Source organism: Culex quinquefasciatus, chromosome 3, assembly GCF_015732765.1.
Source record: "Culex quinquefasciatus strain JHB chromosome 3, VPISU_Cqui_1.0_pri_paternal, whole genome shotgun sequence".
NCBI lineage: Eukaryota > Metazoa > Arthropoda > Insecta > Diptera > Culicidae > Culex > Culex quinquefasciatus.
Window position 1 is genome coordinate 101,830,493 of NC_051863.1, and position 19,133 is coordinate 101,849,625.

At 45.0% G+C, this 19,133-nt stretch overlaps 3 protein-coding genes across 3 annotated transcripts in view; all 3 read right to left on the bottom strand.

Moving 5' to 3' along the window:
• LOC6051051 (protocadherin-like wing polarity protein stan) overlaps positions 1 to 19,133 on the bottom strand; it is an 86,087-nt gene that overhangs the window by 28,446 nt on the left and 38,508 nt on the right. The gene's annotated exons all lie outside the window — the stretch shown is intronic.
• Positions 1,721 to 4,228, bottom strand: LOC119769860 (elongation factor 1-alpha-like). Its single transcript, XM_038263591.1, has one exon. The coding sequence runs from the start codon at positions 3,446 to 3,448 to the stop codon at positions 2,960 to 2,962; it is 489 nt and encodes a 162-aa protein (XP_038119519.1). The 5' UTR covers positions 3,449 to 4,228; the 3' UTR covers positions 1,721 to 2,959.
• On the bottom strand, positions 16,410 to 17,934 carry LOC119769859 (protein PAT1 homolog 1-like). Its single transcript, XM_038263590.1, is given in 3 exon segments — positions 16,410 to 17,235; positions 17,292 to 17,588; positions 17,660 to 17,934. Coding segments are annotated over 2 exon segments (867 nt in total). The 5' UTR covers positions 17,413 to 17,588; positions 17,660 to 17,934; the 3' UTR covers positions 16,410 to 16,489.

A 19,133-nucleotide genomic window follows, 5' to 3' on the forward strand; every position in this document is an offset into this window, starting at 1 on the left:
GCCTCGACCTGAACAAGTTGATGCTTTAGCCGCTCGTTTATAAAATGCGAAGATGGCTCAGTCGGCAGCGGGTAGCAGCAGTAACACCGAACATCCTACCCGTCGTCCGTTCGATTCCAGTCCAGCGTTATTCCACTTGGCCCTCGACGAGAAAGCGTCCCCTACCTGTGAAACAACTTTTTAAAATCCGAATTTCCTTTTGCTGCCCGCTTCAATCATTTTAAAATAGAACATAGGCCACACCCTTTTTCTACTGCAAACCAAGTCGAGCTTCTCATTCCCATTGGCCAATCAGAATTAGTTGATTTGAACTAATGTAAATTCCAAAACTAATGTAAATTTTTAAAACTGATGTAAATTTCCAATGAATCTAATGTTAATTTCCAATGAACCTAATGTAAATTTCCAATGAACCTAATGTAAATATACATCATTTTCATTTATCATGATACCTTTTGGTACATGATAAATAATGTAAATTTACAGGAATATTTTTTTTTGTGCAGGGTGACATTGATAGAAATTTGATTTGGCCACTAATTTTGATACATCCAATGTAACAGTCTAATTTTTGCATATATGTTCGATAATAAGTTATCCCTTAATGTTTAGATATTAATTTGACGGGCATTTGAAAAACCTATCAAAGTCACCCCGGGCTATTACACAGAAAAAAATATTTCTGTAAATTTACATTATTTATCATGTACCAAAAGGTATCATGATAAATGATGTATATTTCCATTAGGTCAATTGGAAATTTACATTAGATTTATTGGAAATTTACATTAGTTTTGAAAATTTACATTAGTTTTGGAATTTACATTACTTTTGGAATTTACATTAGTTCAAATCAACTAATTCTGATTGGCCAATGGGAATGAGAAGCTCGACTTGGATTGCAGTAAGAAAAGGGTGTGGCTTACACAGAAAAAAATATGTGAATTTACTCGACACGGAAAAAATGAATCACATGTAAACTCAGTTGATGTAAACTTGAGATTCGACGTAAACGGTTGAATCACACGTAAAATCATGTTTTTACGTATAATTTGTTGCAAATTTACATTAAATTGCATTTAAATTTAAATGTTTAATGACGTGCAAAAGTGTTACATCATAAATGATGTAACATTCGGAAATATTTTTGTGTGTGTATGTTCTATTTTAAAATGATTGAAGCGGGCAGCAAAAGGAAATTCTGATTTTAAAAAATTGTTTCACAGGTAGGGGACGCTTTCTCGTCGAGGGCCAAGTGGAATAACGCTGGACTGGAATCGAACGGACGACGGGTAGGATGTTCGGTGTTACTGCTGCTACCCGCTGCCGACTGAGCTATCTTCGCATTTTATAAACGAGCGGCTAAAGCATCAACTTGTTCAGGTCGAGGCACAGGCAGTGAGCCAGCGAAGTATGAGAGCGATAGAAAGAGAACCAAACATAACTATTTTTAGTTCGGGTAGTTTTGAAGTCAACGTTTGGCAGAAATACATTGGATATATGATTTACATTAAATAGGAATTTACAGGAAGCCGAACACGGGTAGAAATTCATCAGATTTGAGTTTCCATGCTCAACGTTTCCGTTAGATTCATGATTTACATTAGATTTAGATTTACATCGGAGTAATTTCCATTACTTTTTGCTCATTACATCATATTTCAACATTACATTGAGTGAGTTTACATAAGAAACAGCAATTACGTGCTGTGTAAATTTACATATTTTTTTCTGTGTAAAGTCACCCCAGTTTACGGTATCAAGAATCAAGTTCGCGACAAGAAGGTACGACAAGGTGCTGGACAAATCGGTTCCAACTTACGGCTACAAGCGGTTCAAGGCCGAATAGGAGAAGGATTGGGTTGTAGAGATGCCTCAGAATTCGGACCCCAACAAGGACGAAAGATGAGGAACATTGCTCGCGCGAAAACGATTCAAACTCCGCGAGCGGACCGGATGCCGCTTCAGCTACAGAGCTGGTGACTGCTGCCAACGTCGCCAATGCGTCGACGGCGTCGGTCGGAAAGTTCCAGGAGAAGCTGACTAACGAAAAGCAGGCCCGCGGAATCGGCGTGAAGCGAAAGCGCGCCCAATCACGCTGCCGGGCGAGAAGAAACGCAACCTAGAGATTGTCAGCTAGCACTTTACTAGCAGTCGCCGGTGACACTGGAGCTGCTGTCCACAAGAAGAAGGAAACTGCCGGAGCAACGTAGGTTGCCGCGAAGAAGCACGCCACCAAGAAGGTCGCCGCCACCGTGGGCAACAAGAAGGCCATCGAGGCCAAGGTTCAGAAGGGTACCGTTAAGATTCGTGTCGTCGCTTTGTCGAGGGTCTAGGTATAATTTTCTAAATAAATAAGTAAATGCAAACACACCGTAAAACATCATTTAGTCTCTGGTAAAAACAAGAAAATGCATTGTGGTTTGGTTGAGCGTTTTAGCAGAATGCATTACTATGAATACAAAGAGACGAGTTGTTCCTTTTAATTCCGCTATATATTTTTAAAATCTTGACAGATACGTATTTCGTCTACTACTTGCAGACTTCATCAGTGTTCTGTTCCCGACTCGAAGAAAATGCAAACAATCACCAACCCTGGCTGCCTTCAAGCGTCGTTTGACGATCATCATCAAGCAGAATATCCACCAATATGTTTGATACACCACTAAGCCTCTGTTTACGTTTCGTTTCATGCCACCGCCGCCCACAACTCGACGGTTATCTTCCCCTAGACCCCTACCCAGTCACGGCGTTCCAGCAGGATTCTAGCAGAATTCTAACAGAGCTGGATATTCTAACAGAATTCTAGCAGAAATGTTCCACCGTTCTAGCAAGATTCTGACAGAACCAGCTCTGCTAGAATATTTCGTGACTGGGTAGAACCGGATGATACAGCAAATCTTCTTAGAGATTTTCGTTTCGATCTTAGTGACTACGTTTTCGGTGTGCTTGCACTTCGCTAGCTTTTGGAGAAGCTCAAACCTCCTGCTGCAAGAGCATGTCTTGATCCGCCAGTCATCACGCGGTGCCAAGATCTATCGAGCGATTCGGGCCACAGCTCATCTCGACCTGCCGGAACGACGAAAGATCTTCTTTTGGATCTCGCTGAATTCGTAAGCACTGGGGTGTATCCGTTGGGGATCTGTCCGGGGAGGTTCTGCACGATTACCTGGGTGGCGATTTTTTTTAAGTCATCGACGACGTATCCACGACGCAGTTCCTTGACGGACAAGTTCTTGACGTTGTCTCCGGGCACGGCCTCCGGCAGGGCTTTTTGGTACATTTCGACGGACTTGCAATCAGTGGTCAGGTTGACCGGGGCGTAGACGATGGCTATACCGGGCTTGTTCACATCGGTTTCCGTTCCCGTACCACCGATTTTGTTGACGTCCTTTAGGGGCAGATGCTGGGACTTGTCGGTGAAACTGCTGACGCCGACCGATGCCATCCATAGTCTTAAACATGCGCTTGCCGTCAGTCTTGCCCTCTTGCGCTCGATGGTCCATCCCTTGAACTAGCACATCCTTGTGGGCGGTTCCAGCATGTTGTCTCCGTGCCATCCAGAGATGGGCACGATAGTGACGGCGGCCAGGTTGTAGCCGATCTTCTTGATGTAGGACGAGACTTTCTTCTTGATGTCCTAGAAACGGACCTCGTTGTACGGGGGCTCGGTCGAGTCCATCTTGTTGACAACGTCGTTTAGCTGAGTTCTCCTGCTGTGCTCTTGTGTGACGGACGTGTGGCAACCGCGCGTTCACGGCCTTGTTTACGTTTGAAGGTGTCGTGTTTTGCGGGCCAAAAGTGCCGATAGTGGCCGTCGCGGTTCTTTCGGTGGACTTTCCGCCCCAACATTCCGAGGAATGGAGGCGAACGAGCGCAAAAGGAAGAAAGAGGACGATAGCAAAGTGCAGCAGAATCTGCTCAACAACAACAAATTCAGCCCGCTAGCGGAAAACAACAACATTGCCAGCCCAGCAGGAGGAGGGGACGTCCCGGCGGTTCCAGCACCCAGCCAGTTGGCAAGTAAACAAAAGCAGTCACCTTTGGTGGTGAAGAACACCACGGATTTTTACAAGCTCGTGGCGATAGTGGAAAGTTGTAAATTTGGTTTCGACCCGATTTACAAACTAACCCGATTTGGAACTAAGGTGACCTGCTTCTCTGTCAATGATTTTGACAAGCTGCAAGAGCTCCTCAAGAAGAAGAATGTGGAAATATACACCCACGGTCGAAGAAGCGAACGATTTCACCGGGTCATTCTTCGTGGTTTACCAGATGAACTGAAACCGGATGAGGTCAAGTATATGCTGAAGAGGGATCTCAAGCTGGACGCGCTGGAGGTGCATGTCATCAAGCAGAAGGAAAAGTCCACCGTGGACGAAACTCCGTACATTGTGTTCTTCCCAAAGGGATACACCAATCTGAAGAAGCTCTCAGCGATGAAAGTTGTGACAAGCACTATCATCCGGTGGGAGGCCTACCGGAACAAGCGGCCGAACGTGACCCAGTGCAGGAACTGCATGCAGCTGGGTCATGGAACCAGTAACTTTCACCTCAAGGGGAGGTGCAACAACTGTGGGGCTCCCCACAAGACGGACGAGTGCAAAGTCCAAGAAGCCGAGCCGAAGCGGTGTGCCAACTGCTCTGGAGCCCACGAAGCCACGGACCGCAGCTGCTCTAAGCGTGCGGACTTCATCCAGAGGCGCCAGCAGGCGTCGAAACCGAAACCGCCGGCATGGAAGGCGGAGAAGCAGAGTCCAGCAGTTCCGGCGTTCACGCCGGCGGAGTTCCCTCCGCTGCCGGGCGCAGTCTTGGACGTGAAGCCAAAGGATCGCCCTCGACCCGCAGGAAGCAGTCAAGTAAATACCGGCGCCGGCGCCGGTGCCACCACCACGGCGGAAGGAGAGGAGGTGCTCTACAGTTCGGCTGAGCTATGGCACATTTTTAACGAGTACAGGCCAGGTTCCAGACCTGCAAGACCCGCGTGGACCAGTTGAGACTTGTCAGTTACATGCTCGGGAAATACGGCGGAAAATGACCATCTTTTTTTTTAAATCTCGATTAAATTTTCAAAAGGCCCTATCTGCATAGAAAACCCATAAGGGATAGGTTGTTTTGAAAATTTAATCTAGAAATGTATTTTAAATTATTATGAACCGTCCATCGGTCCTAACCTGGTCACAGCACCTAAACGGACCTAATAAAAATAAGTTAAGAAAAAAAAAACGTCGTTTAGCTGTTTGATACCGATGGTGAAGACGAGCAGGGCATTCTCTCGTGTCTGCCCGTGTTTTGAGAAATTTCGAGTTCACCGTTACCGGCGGCGACGATCAGCACGGCATGCACATGTGCACATGTGTTTCTGATGTATTTTTTTGTAAACACGCTCTTCTATCAATGTATATGGGTCATTCCTTCCCAAATGACCAAGCGTCCAACATCGACCTTCGCCAAATCTGCTCATATTTGGCATGGGGGTTTTTTTGCCCCAAAAACAAAGAATCCCAAGTTTGGTGACATTTGGTCCATCCCCGCGCCCGTGCCCCCCCCCCTTTTTCTGAGATTTTTGAAAAACCCGAGGAGGATGACACTCCTGCGTTGACCGAGCGATAAAGCTCCCTTTCCAGACCTTTGCAGCGCTAACTTTTGCTTTCCCGCTTTATTTTGCTTTAACTCGCGTTAACCGCGATAACTCGCTTTTTGGCATGCGTTTTGTTTCGTTCACGCATCAGACTGCTCGATTTTTATGACAGCGAGAACTGTCAAACGCATATGACAGTTCTCGTTGTCAAATCAGTCGAGCAGTTTGTTTTGCTGGAACCGATCATCAGCGACCGAAATTCTTGACCGGATCCCGTCGCCCGAGAACCGCGACGACCATGAGGAGGAGGAAGATCCTTCTTCTCCACCATCTTCCTCCTCCCATAAAAGTAAAGTACCTGAACATTATCGCCAAAGCCGCCGTTAACACGACCTGCGAGGACCGAGAGCGCCAATGTTCGAAGGGGACACGCATCCGCGTCGATGCGGTTTCGGGGGGAGTTGCTTTGCTCCCGGTGCAACGTCGTGATGGATCACACCCGGAAAGGTTCAATCGATTAGCACTGGCAGGCGTAAATGCACTTGAAGAATTTGTAGGGAAAGGAAGAATCGAAGGCGTCCACCGAGGAAGGTTTCGCTGTACGTGTCGTGTGAGACACGGGTCAGGCAATATCCGGAAGGGACGTTTCACGACGATCCGGACTGCGGGGAATTCATGTGTTCCACGTGCAATGTGATAGTGGACCATAAGCGGAAGGAACCTGTTGGCCAAGTTACGCGTCAATCATAGTGCGAAATCTGCCTCCAAGCGGGACAATTCCGTGCTGCGGGTCAACAAGTTACAGGACCAGGACGGTCTTCCGGAAGACGATCAAACCTCCTAGGTGGGTCGAATGATACCCACCCAAAACAACCGCATCCAACGCAAGCTGGCCCGGCTTCAGCGAATAAGCAGCTTCCGGATGGAATGTTAATGAAAACGGGCCGCGCACTGTGACCGGGGTTGGGTATGATAAGTCTGCTGTGCTGTACGGCGATGAACATCCGGAGGGCCAGCCACCGAAGTGCCCCACGGAATCCTGCCAAGCACTTTACCGGGGATGTCTGACGGAACACTGTTACCGAGACTGAAACCGTGATTGAAAAAAATGCGATAAGAAAATGACGAAACGGAAGCTGCTCAACCGGAACCAATCGGAACACCAGCAAAACTACCTCGAGAACACAAGTTCCGAAAAAGTTCGACGTGCGGAGAGAAAGTCGTGCTTTTAAATTGTTCTTATAGCGATAAAATACACAATAAAGATAAAATTAAATAATTTATTTGATTTAATTTTATACTGCTCGATTTATTCCAGATTATCCTTCCAAAAATGATTTCCTGAACTTGCCGTAGCTTCTTAGATAATCGGCGCATTGCAATCTTGCATCTGGCCCCAATCCTCCAAATCGCGACGCGCACTCCGCCTACACCTGCCTCCCATTCTGCGAACTCATTCTGGTAATCGTTAAGCACCTCCTTCTTGTTATTTTCACCGTGGAACAGCTCTTGCTTCGGTGCTGCAGACGACCCTTGAACTCCCGGCCCGACAATCGCTACTTATTAAGGCAGTTAGGTTAGGTTGCGCGTACCCTTCAAGAATTCGCCTCCAGCTTGCGCCGATCGTCTTCCGGCAGGCATTCTATATCTACGTCCACCTCCTCCTCTAATTTCAAGGCTTGCGGGGTCCGTTCCGCATCCGCCTGCTCCATCTCTTCAGTAAAGTCGCACCAAAATATCAATGTCCATCAGGATGTGGTGCGCATTTTATCACACAAATCTGCCAACAAAATCAACCATTAAAATCTTAACTCGAACCCTCAAAAAATCTTACCCTTCTCCTCCTTGAGTTGCAGTCAGAAATCTTCCGTCAGCCTAGTTGTCAGCATATTTTTCGGCCCCCGCATCTGCTCCGTCGGATTTGCCGGTCCCGCCATCGGTGTAAACGGTGTACTACGGATTGTAGATTATCACGTTCACGTGTTGTGGCGCCGACGGTGAACGTGATAATCTACAATCCGTAGTACACCGTTTACACCGATGGCGGGACCGGCGAATCCGACGGAGCAGATGCGGGGGCCGAAAAATATGCTGACAACTAGGCTGACGGAAGATTTCTGACTGCAACTCAAGGAGGAGAAGGGTAAGATTTTTTGAGGGTTCGAGTTAAGATTTTAATGGTTGATTTTGTTGGCAGATTTGTGTGATAAAATGCGCACCACATCCTGATGGACATTGATATTTTGGTGCGACTTTACTGAAGAGATGGAGCAGGCGGATGCGGAACGGACTCCGCAAGCCTTGAAATTAGAGGAGGAGGTGGATTTCACCTGCTCCGTGCGCCACAAACCAGCAGCGATTTCACCACCGAGTGGGCAAAAATAAAACACACTGATTGCTTTGTTTATTTTTCCCGAAACTGCAGGAAAAAAACCAAAACAAATACCGAGTTGCCAAACCCGAATAAAAACTACTCGACTTAAGGCAGCAAGGTTGCAAGATCGATTCGTTTGGTTCAAAAATCGAGCAGACGCTGACCGCTTTAACTCGCTTTAACGCGCGTTAACTTGCGATAACTTGCTTTAAGGTGGCGTTATGTGAAAACTCGGCACGTTGAGTAGCGTTGATGCTTTTCGAGCTAGTTTTTGTGCGTTTTAGTGTGTTATCGCGGAGTGACGTCCCCCTCGGGTTTTTTCCGAGGGGGACCTTGAAATTAGAGGAGGAGGTGGATTTCACCTGCTCCGTGCGCCACAAACCAGCAGCGATTTCACCACCGAGTGGGCAAAAATAAAACACACTGATTGCTTTGTTTATTTTTCCCGAAACTGCAGGAAAAAAACCAAAACAAATACCGAGTTGCCAAACCCGAATAAAAACTACTCGACTTAAGGCAGCAAGGTTGCAAGATCGATTCGTTTGGTTCAAAAATCGAGCAGACGCTGACCGCTTTAACTCGCTTTAACGCGCGTTAACTTGCGATAACTTGCTTTAAGGTGGCGTTATGTGAAAACTCGGCACGTTGAGTAGCGTTGATGCTTTTCGAGCTAGTTTTTGTGCGTTTTAGTGTGTTATCGCGGAGTGACGTCCCCCTCGGAAAAAACCCGAGGGGGACGTCACTCCGCGATAACACTAAAACGCACAAAAACTAGCTCGAAAAGCATCAACGCTACAATCAGTGTGTTTTATTTTTGCCCACTCGGTGGTGAAATCGCTGCTGGTTTGTGGCTCACGGAGCAGGTGAAATCGTCCCGTGTTGTGGCGCCGACGGTGAACGTGATAATCTACAATCCGTAGTACACCGTTTACACCGATGGCGGGACCGGCGAATCCGACGGAGCAGATGCGGGGGCCGAAAAATATGCTGACAACTAGGCTGACGGAAGATTTCTGACTGCAACTCAAGGAGGAGAAGGGTAAGATTTTTTGAGGGTTCGAGTTAAGATTTTAATGGTTGATTTTGTTGGCAGATTTGTGTGATAAAATGCGCACCACATCCTGATGGACATTGATATTTTGGTGCGACTTTACTGAAGAGATGGAGCAGGCGGATGCGGAACGGACTCCGCAAGCCTTGAAATTAGAGGAGGAGGTGGACGTAGATATAGAATGCCTGCCGGAAGACGATCGGCGCAAGCTGGAGGCGAATTCTTGAAGGGTACGCGCAACCTAACCTAACTGCCTTAATAAGTAGCGATTGTCGGGCCGGGAGTTCAAGGGTCGTCTGCAGCACCGAAGCAAGAGCTGTTCCACGGTGAAAATAACAAGAAGGAGGTGCTTAACGATTACCAGAATGAGTTCGCAGAATGGGAGGCAGGTGTAGGCGGAGTGCGCGTAGCGATTTGGAGGATTGGGGCCAGATGCAAGATTGCAATGCGCCGATTATCTAAGAAGCTACGGCAAGATCAGGAAATCATTTTTGGAAGGATAATCTGGAATAAATCGAGCAGTATAAAATTAAATCAAATAAATTATTTAATTTTATCTTTATTGTGTATTTTATCGCTATAAGAACAATTTAAAAGCACGACTTTCTCTCCGCACGTCGAACTTTTTCGGAACTTGTGTTCTCGAGGTAGTTTTGCTGGTGTTCCGATTGGTTCCGGTTGAGCAGCTTCCGTTTCGTCATTTTCTTACCGCATTTTTTTTTTCAATCACGGTTTCAGTCTCGGTAACAGTGTTCCGTCAGACATCCCCGGTAAAGTGCTTGGCAGGATTCCGTGGGGCACTTCGGTGGCTGGCCCTCCGGATGTTCATCGCCGTACAGCACAGCAGACTTATCATACCCAACCCCGGTCACAGCGCGCGGCCCGTTTTCATTAACATTCCATCCGGAAGCTGCTTATTCGCTGAAGCCGGGCCAGCTTGCGTTGGATGCGGTTGGGGTTCTTCCGGAAGACCGTCCTGGTCCTGTAACTTGTTGACCCGCAGCACGGAATTGTCCCGCTTGGAGGCAGATTTCGCACTATGATTGACGCGTAACTTGGCCAACAGGTTCCTTCCGCTTATGGTCCACTATCACATTGCACGTGGAACACATGAATTCCCCGCAGTCCGGATCGTCGTGAAACGTCCCTTCCGGATATTGCCTGACCCGTGTCTCACACGACACGTACAGCGAAACCTTCCTCGGTGGACGCCTTCGATTCTTCCTTTCCCTACAAATTCTTCAAGTGCATTTACGCCTGCCAGTGCTAATCGATTGAACCTTTCCGGGTGTGATCCATCACGACGTTGCACCGGGAGCAAAGCAACTCCCCCCGAAACCGCATCGACGCGGATGCGTGTCCCCTTCGAACATTGGCGCTCTCGGTCCTCGCAGGTCGTGTTAACGGCGGCTTTGGCGATAATGTTCAGGTACTTTACTTTTATGGGAGGGGAAGATGGTGGAGAAGAAGGATCTTCCTCCTCCTCATGGTCGTCGCGGTTCTCGGGCGACGGGATCCGGTCAAGAATTTCGGTCGCTGATGATCGGTTCCAGCAAAACAAACTGCTCGACTGATTTGACAACGAGAACTGTCATATGCGTTTGACAGTTCTCGCTGTCATAAAAATCGAGCAGTCTGATGCGTGAACGAAACAAAACGCATGCCAAAAAGCGAGTTATCGCGGTTAACGCGAGTTAAAGCAAAATAAAGCGGGAAAGCAAAAGTTAGCGCTGCAAAGGTCTGGAAAGGGAGCTTTATCGCTCGGTCAACGCAGGAGTGTCATCCCCCTCGGAAAAACCTCATTTTTTAAATGCATTTTGCTAAGAGAAAAGTTTACAAAAAGTCAACTCTTGGGTACCGTAAACTGGGGTCGATCGGGACACATGGGGCGAATTGGGACAGCAGTTTTAACCATGTTGGAGCACAATATATTAATTTTCTGGTTGGTTTCGGTTAGAACAGACTCAGGCCAACAATATGTGTACATCCATTTTCAAATTTAAAAGCTTTAAGTGCTCTGAAAACTGCTGTCCCTATTCAGACTGTAGTCCCGATGCACCCCAGATTACAGTATGCAAAATTGAAGATTTTTTGACGTAGAATCGAATGGCGTACTCAAAATTTACGTACAGTGTTGCCAGATATGAAAATTTTGCGCTTTAAGTTTTAAAATGCATTTGTAACCCTTTGGACGAGCACTTACGGGAAAACGGACATTTGCATTCGATTGCTGAGAGTTTTTTTTACATTAAATTCAATCAAAACCTCAGGGTAAATTGAATATATCTTAATATATCACGTTTTTAAGTTGAACAGCCCTGTATTGCATAGCAAATGTTTTACTTAACCTTCCCTTGGTATTAAAAAAAATCACACATATGGTATTGGGGTCCTTTTCGACCCCAAACTATAAAAAATCGGCAAAAATCCAGTTTTTGACCGATTCCGGTTCTTTTGGTCACAAATGAAAGCTTAGAACGTCCCCTTTCCGATACCGACCTGGAAAACCGGATTTGGTCACTTTGGCCACCGGGAATCGGCTACAACCGAAAAAAGGCCTTTTTGAGACCCCAACTTTGACGACCTGTATCTCCGGCTAATTTCAACCAATCAGGATGCTCCGGGTTGCATTCGACAGGTACCTGTACTTTGACCACAAATATTAATATCAGGGCCAGGTGACCTACCGGTTCCGGAAATCCGGAACATCCGAAAAGTTCATAATTTACTGTTTTTCACGTATATGTGATACCAATACTCTCATGGTAGTTGAAATTGATTCATAAAACTTACTAAAAACACAATACACGATTGCCAGAACCACTCTGGAGTGTTAGTTGCCACTTCCGGGTAACCTGGAACCGGTTCCCGGGTACCCGATGAACGGCCAATTTGATTTTTTGTTGAAAACCCATCATGTTGCATATCAAACTTCATGAAATTGAAAGATATGTCCATCTTTGATAATGCCGTTAATCTCTGAGCCATCCTGGCCAATCTGGAACCGGTTACCGGTGGCCCCTTGGGGACACTCCCGGAATATGAGAGAAACCCTATCATCCGACATATCAAACTTCATGAAATTGAAAGATATGTCAATCTACGGTCATGCCGTTGTTCGTTGACCCATTGTGACCAATCTGGAACCGGTTACCGGTGGCCCCTTGGGGACATTCCCGGAATATGAGAGAAATCCTATCATCCGACATATCAAACTTCATGATATTGAAAGACGCCTTGGGGACACTTCCGCAATATGAGAGAATCCCTATCATCCGACATATCAAACTTCATGAAATTGAAAGATATTTCAATCTATGGTCATGCCGTTGTTCGTTGACCCATTCAGGCCAATTTAGAACCGGTTACCGGTGGCCCCTTGGGAACACTCTCGGAATATGAGATAAACCCTATCATTCGACATATGAAATTTCATGAAATTGAAAGATATGTCAATCTACGGTTATGCCAATGTTCGCTGACTCATCCTGGCCAATCTGGAACCGGTTACCGGTGGCCCCTTGGGGACATTCCCGGAATATGAGAGAAATCCTATCATCCGACATATCAAACTTCATGAAATTGAAAGATATGTCAATCTACGGTCATGCCGTTTTTCGTTGACCCATCCTGGCCAATCTGGAACCGGTTACCTTAGGCGCCTTGGGGACACTTCCGCAATATGAGAGAATCCCTATCATCCGACATATCAAACTTCATGAAATTGAAAGATATTTCAATCTATGGTCATGCCTAAGGCTACCAACTCTTGCTGAGCAAAAATCCGTACACTTTGCCGATATGCTACCATGGTATAACAAAAACTGTCATTGAATTATTTAGATAAATTAAATTTAATAAATCTTAGAATTAAAAATATAAAACTGTGTCGTTTTTACAGCTAACAAATTTCACAAAATGCTATCAGAGTGCTTATAACTTGCACGTTTAAAAGTATTCATAAAATAAACCATGATTTGAATCAAATAATTATGTCTTCAATTTTGTTTTGTTAAACGTTTAAAAGTTTACGAAATTTCAAGATTGTTTTTACGAATAATATCGCTCTTAGTGTTTTCACGAACACTTTTCCAGAGTGCATGTGAAACACAACAGTTTATAGGACCTTTAAAAAAACTCTAGATTTGTTAAATGTTCAAATGTTTTCACAAGTTTTAGAAAGCTTTTAGAAATGGAATATATTTAGTAAGGAATTTGTAAAAGAACAATTCTAGAGTTTTTTATTTTATTATTTTTTATTGATAATCAAGTTTGAATTGAAGAAACCCCCGGAAAACTCTCTCTTTTTAAATCAAACTCACAGAAACCAAAAATTTCAAACAACAAAACCTTCGACCAAATCAAAAAAGCAATTCAATGATTAAAAAGTTGTTAAAATTCCGTACAAATCCGAATTATGCGTAAAATTCCCTACAAAAATTCCGGCCTGTTAAAAATCCGCGAAGAGGTTCGAAAATCCGTATGGTAAGGAAAAAATCCGTACAGTTGGTAGCCTTAGTCATGCCGTTGTTCGTTGACCCATTCAGGCCAATTTAGAACCGGTTACCGGTGGCCCCTTGGGAACACTCTCGGAATATGAGATAAACGCTATCATTCGACATATGAAATTTCATGAAATTGAAAGATATGTCAATCTACGGTTATGCCAATGTTCGCTGACTCATCCTGGCCAATTTGGAATCGGTTACTGGTGGCCTCTTGGGGACACTTCTGGAATATGAGAGAAACCCTATCTTCCGACATATCAAACTTTATGAAATTGAAAAATATGTCAATCTACGGTCATGCCGTTGTTCGCTGATCCATTCTAGGAATTCTGGAACTGGTTCCCGGTGGCCCCTTGGGGACATTCCAGGAATATCATCCGACGCATCAAACTTCATGAAATTGAAAGATATGTCAACCAACGGTAACCGGGAACCGTGGTGTAGGGGTAAGCGTGATTGCCTCTCACCCAGTCGCCCAGTCACTAGTGTGACTAGTGACTTTGGCAGATATCGTTGACGAATGGGGATGAAAATCAGCGGTTCAAAATCCCTTTGACACCGAATTTCCAAACCATCACCATTTCAGATTGCAATTGATTGAAAAACACGTCTTTTTCGAATGTTCCAAAATTAAAGGTGCCGTACCGCCCCTCCGGAGAATTACACAAATGTCGATATCAAAGCTCCGATGAAAAGGTCCAAAGCGGCCGTAACAGTCGTAACTTTTAAATAGGGAAAAATTTCGTTACGAAGGGTTTTTATTTTGTAAATATACATGTATGACCCAATAGGTTGTAATATCCAAATCGATTTTCCAGCATAGCAATTTTTCAGTTCATTTTGGGGTCCTAAACAGCTCCCCAAAGTTTTAAAACGATTGGTTAAGTCCTCACTTTGCGCAAAGCGATTCAATTTTGTATGGGAATTTGTATGCACGGAAAGGGGATCCATCGCCAAATCGCGATAAAGTTCGCTAAAACTAGCGAAAAATGTCGCTAATTTCTCAGCCTGCACAAAAATTACCTAGAATCGCTAATTTTTTTCGCTGGATTGGAAACCGATGAAATTCTACCAAACCAGTGAAAAAAAACACTGGTTTGGTGAAAAATGTCGCTGTTTGGGGGATCACTTTTGCTAGAATCAGAAAATTTTCTCGCTGGTTTGGAAAAAGCGGCAGGGCACCAAAATCAACCAGGAGATTATTGTACTGGTTTTGGGAAACAATTCGCTGGTCCAGCGGATTTCTTCACTGGACCAGTGTTCTTTTACGCTGGATCAGCGTTTTCTATCGCTGACGTCCGGGTTTTTTCCGGCGGCAGCAGCTCGTACCAAAATCAACCAGGAGATTATTCTACTGGTTTCGGCGAAAAATCCGCTGGTTCAGCGAATGTTTCCACTGGACCAGTGTTTTTTTGCACTGGATCAGCGTTTTTTATCACCGACGTTTGTTTTTTTGTTTTGGCGGCAGAAGCCTATGCCAAAATAAACCAGAGGATTTGAGAACCAGAGATTTATTGGGAATCATGTGGCAAAGTGGTTGTTTAAAACCGTCTTGCATGTTATAAGCTGAATTTTGTGAATGTGTTGATTTGTGCACAGTTTCATATTACCAGTCTTAATTAAATTTTCCTAGTAGATAAAAACCTTACCACTTTCTGCTGCAATGAATGGCGGGGTTTTGACTAACGTTGATTCATGGCAGCATGGCCTACTAATCCCGCGACGGTCACACTGAATGATTGACCCCCGTGAATCACTTTGGGTGTGGGCAGTGTCTGCGCTGGAATTTTATCTAGAAGCCTTTGTCGATGATCTCGTTGAACCTCCAGCTCGACCTGTGCTTGGGCTGTAAAAAAATCGTTGCATTTGTATATTCTATAGAAACGATGTAAAATCTTTTACCTTGCGTGTTGGGTTTCCTTCCGACACATTGGCACATAATATCGGATTTTGTTTGAGAAAAAAATTAGCAAAAAATTATAGTTCGATTAGAATTTCCTAGCTTAATTGACAATGGAGCACCCGCAGTCGAGCAGGTTTTGACAGTTCGCTCCATAAGAAATACATTGTAGAAAAAAACAAAAACTGCTCGAATGGAAATGCTCCATTGTGAAAACGCTTTCTGTGACAGATCGACAACACGCAGCTTCTAATCAAAATTGGGTACCATTACAGAGAGATCAACTGCTCGAATGATGCCCACTCAAAATTGAGTTGATTTTTGAATCGAGCAGAAACTTCAACACGCCTTGGGAGCGTTATTTTATTACGGAACGGGAGGGGGGTCGCACGCTTCATTCAACATTTTTTACAATTTTTCCATTTTTTTTGCGTTACTTAAAAAAAACAACGCTTCTCTAATGGTGTTAAAATATTTTTGCATAGATTTTGCAACAATTGTGAAAGTTGTAAAAATTTATCAAACAAAGTGCACAGATTTTCTCAGCGGGTAGTTTGAAACTGTTCTAAAGTGGTCGAAAGCACTCAGTGGAGACACAAACCGGTTTGGCGAGCGGGGGATAGAAGGTATCATTTTCAATGTGCAAATATTTGGTGTGCAGTTACCTAGTAACGAAGTTCTTGTAGGATTCTTGCAGAGTTTTTACAGAGCTGTATATTCTAACAGCATTCTAGAAGAAATGTTCTACCCTTCTAACAGGATTCTGGCAGAACCAGGCGGAGAATTTGATCAATCATTCAATGGTGATTTAAATAAATCAAAGAAATTGAACTCATTAGGAGCATTTATTACGTCTACGTTTAAAAAATGATTTAAACTACAAAAAAATCTTATTACATATATTGAACCTTGAGAACTTTAAGTAGAGTTATTGCTTAACTTTCTTTACTTATTAAATAAAAACTCAATCAATAGACCAAATTATAGGACAATATATTCAGTCAAAGCATAAATTTACACATTAAAAATAAATAAATAATTCACAATCTTCACAATAAATACAATACGATAGAAATTACTTAGCGGGAGGTTTAGATAAATATGCAAGGAGGCTTACAACGCAGGCGTATTTTGTATCGTTGTCAAAAACCAGGCCATACGCATGCTTATGGATGAACGTCCACATGGGTTTGGCATCAGGTGGGTATTGGGCGTTAAGTACAAAGGCCAGCAGCCACTGCTTGTCCCGTTCGCTCATCAGGTTCGCGTACTCGTCGTACTCGCCCGACCGGTTCAGCTTGCCACGGTGATGCTGCATCTGCTGCTGGTTCTAGTGGTAATTCTGCCGATTATTGTGCTGCTGCTGGTAGCGATTCTGACCCTGTTGCTGGTGTTGACGGTGCTGGTTCAGCATCGGATGGTTTTGCTGAATCTCCTGAACCAGCCGTTGGTTGAAATTCGCGTGGCTCTCACCTCCGGGGAAATTCGGCGGCGGCACATTCATCGGAAACGGCGGCGGGACGTTCGTCTGGAGCAGGTGCAACGGTGGCAACGGGGGAACCATGTTCAACGGCGGCGGAAAGTTCACCGGAATTGTCAACGGCGGCTGGTGATTCATCATGCCGGGAAATCCGGGCGGCGGACGAGGCAGTCCCATGTCCGGATGATGAAACGGCGGCAGCTGCTGGGGAACCTCCGGCGGCATCGAGTGCTGCGCCTGCTGCTTGATCATGTTCTGCTCGATCTCCTCCACCGAACAGATGCGCATCTGAGCCGGATTCGGCAGCGGGAAGTTGGGCGGAAGACCGACAAAGGGGCCACCTAAAACAAGCCAAATGATAACAAACTCCCTTCTCACAAAATCTCCCCACCCTTACCTGGTCCCCCGCCTATCCTCTGATGGTGCTGCATCGCCGCCATCAACGAACTCTGCGGATGGTGCTGCTGCATCGCCGGATGTGGCAACTGCGGCCGCGGCGTCTCCGGCTTGCTCGGCATCGTCCACACGCTCGGATCCAGCTGCAACCTCGCCTCCGACTCGTTATCATCGTCCAGCTCCAAGTTGTCGCCCAACCGCTTTGTTTACAAACCGCCGCCAAATGGCCACTCCGTCCTCCTCCGCAACGCACAACCTTTTGGCACTTCGAACGCCAACCCACAACACCACACGGCAGCTAGAAGAGAAATTCCACATTAAAACCATAGCCCCGCGAGGAAACTGCCACCGGACCCCGACTAAACTCACCTTTGGTGGCGTGGCCACGGATTAAAAACGGAAAAACAAACAGGGAATCGCGGGTGCGCGCACCAAAAAGAAAAACAATTAGCGATGAGATGGAGCAATGCTACGAAATTCTGACGACGACGACGACGACGTTTGACGTTTACGCGGCCCGCGAGCGGCGAGACGACGGATGACAGCAAGATGACAGTGGCGACCAGTGATGGCAGATTCGGTGGGAATTTAATGTTTGTGGTGTGGCAAATGAAAATGAAATTCCATTTTTTATTATTTTTGTTTTTTTTCAATTAACCTTCAGTGTATCCCGCTCAATCTCAAAGACACAGTTTTGAACAAATGTTGTTTTTTCCCAGCGCGTGACCGGTTACCGACCTAAAAATCTTTAAGTTCCGTTCCGGTTGACGGAGGTTTACGGATGGAACAATCGTCAGAAAAGATTTCGCAGTAACGGAAGCAGAATTAAAAGAAAGTCCAGCCAGGTTGTACTTACTTGCCACAGCACAGACTGCTCCGCGGCCATGGTCAAGTTCCTCGCCTACGATTCTTGCTGCCACCTGCGACAATTTGTGCACTCATCTATGCAGCAGTACAAATACATCTCCAGCTTCACTGCACCGTATTTTTCTGCTGCGAGAACTTTATGGAAACGTGCTTCTTTTCATTGAAAAGAACTATCACCTGTTGAGTATGTATTCTAATGCTGAACACTTGATGCAGAACTTTTTCATGCTTTTTTGTTTTGAAAAACCCCTAAAGCAATTCGATTGCCACAAATCGCTTCCAAACGTGAACAATAACAAACATTTATGACGGCTGTCGGAAGGATGTGTATCAAACCAGCGAAAACTTTCGCTGGAAAAGAAGCCGTTTCGGAAATAACAAACCAGCGAAACCAAGTTGCTGGATTTGATTTCGCGCAGCCACCTTTTTCAGCGAAAAATTTCGCTGGTTTAGAGAAAAAATTCGCTGATATCAGCAAAACCAACCCAGCAAAATTCGGTCGCTGGTTTGGCGATCGATCCCCTTTCCGTGTGAGAAAATCATTTTTTATGGATTTTGATATTTGAAAAAATCACGGAAGGTGCTCTACAATTTTCCCGAAGAGAGTATGGTGCTAACTTGACCTGAAAGAAGATACAGCGTCCTCAAAATTCGTCTAAAACGTGATTTTCGAGCAAAAAAACACGTTTTAGACGAGTTTTGAACACGCTGCATCTTTTTATAGGAGCAAGTTAGCACATACTCTCTTCGGGAAAGTTATAGAGCACATTTCAGAGCAACCTAATATGAACCCGGTTTTAATATAGCGTGAAACGTGGATTTTTGAAATATCAAAATCCAAAAAAATATTTTTCCCATACTAGTTCCCATACAAAATTGAATCGCTTTGCGCAAGATATGTCCAATCGTTCCCAAACTTTAGGGAGTTGTTTAGGAACCCAAAAGGAACTGAAAATTTGCTGTGCTCACTAAATTT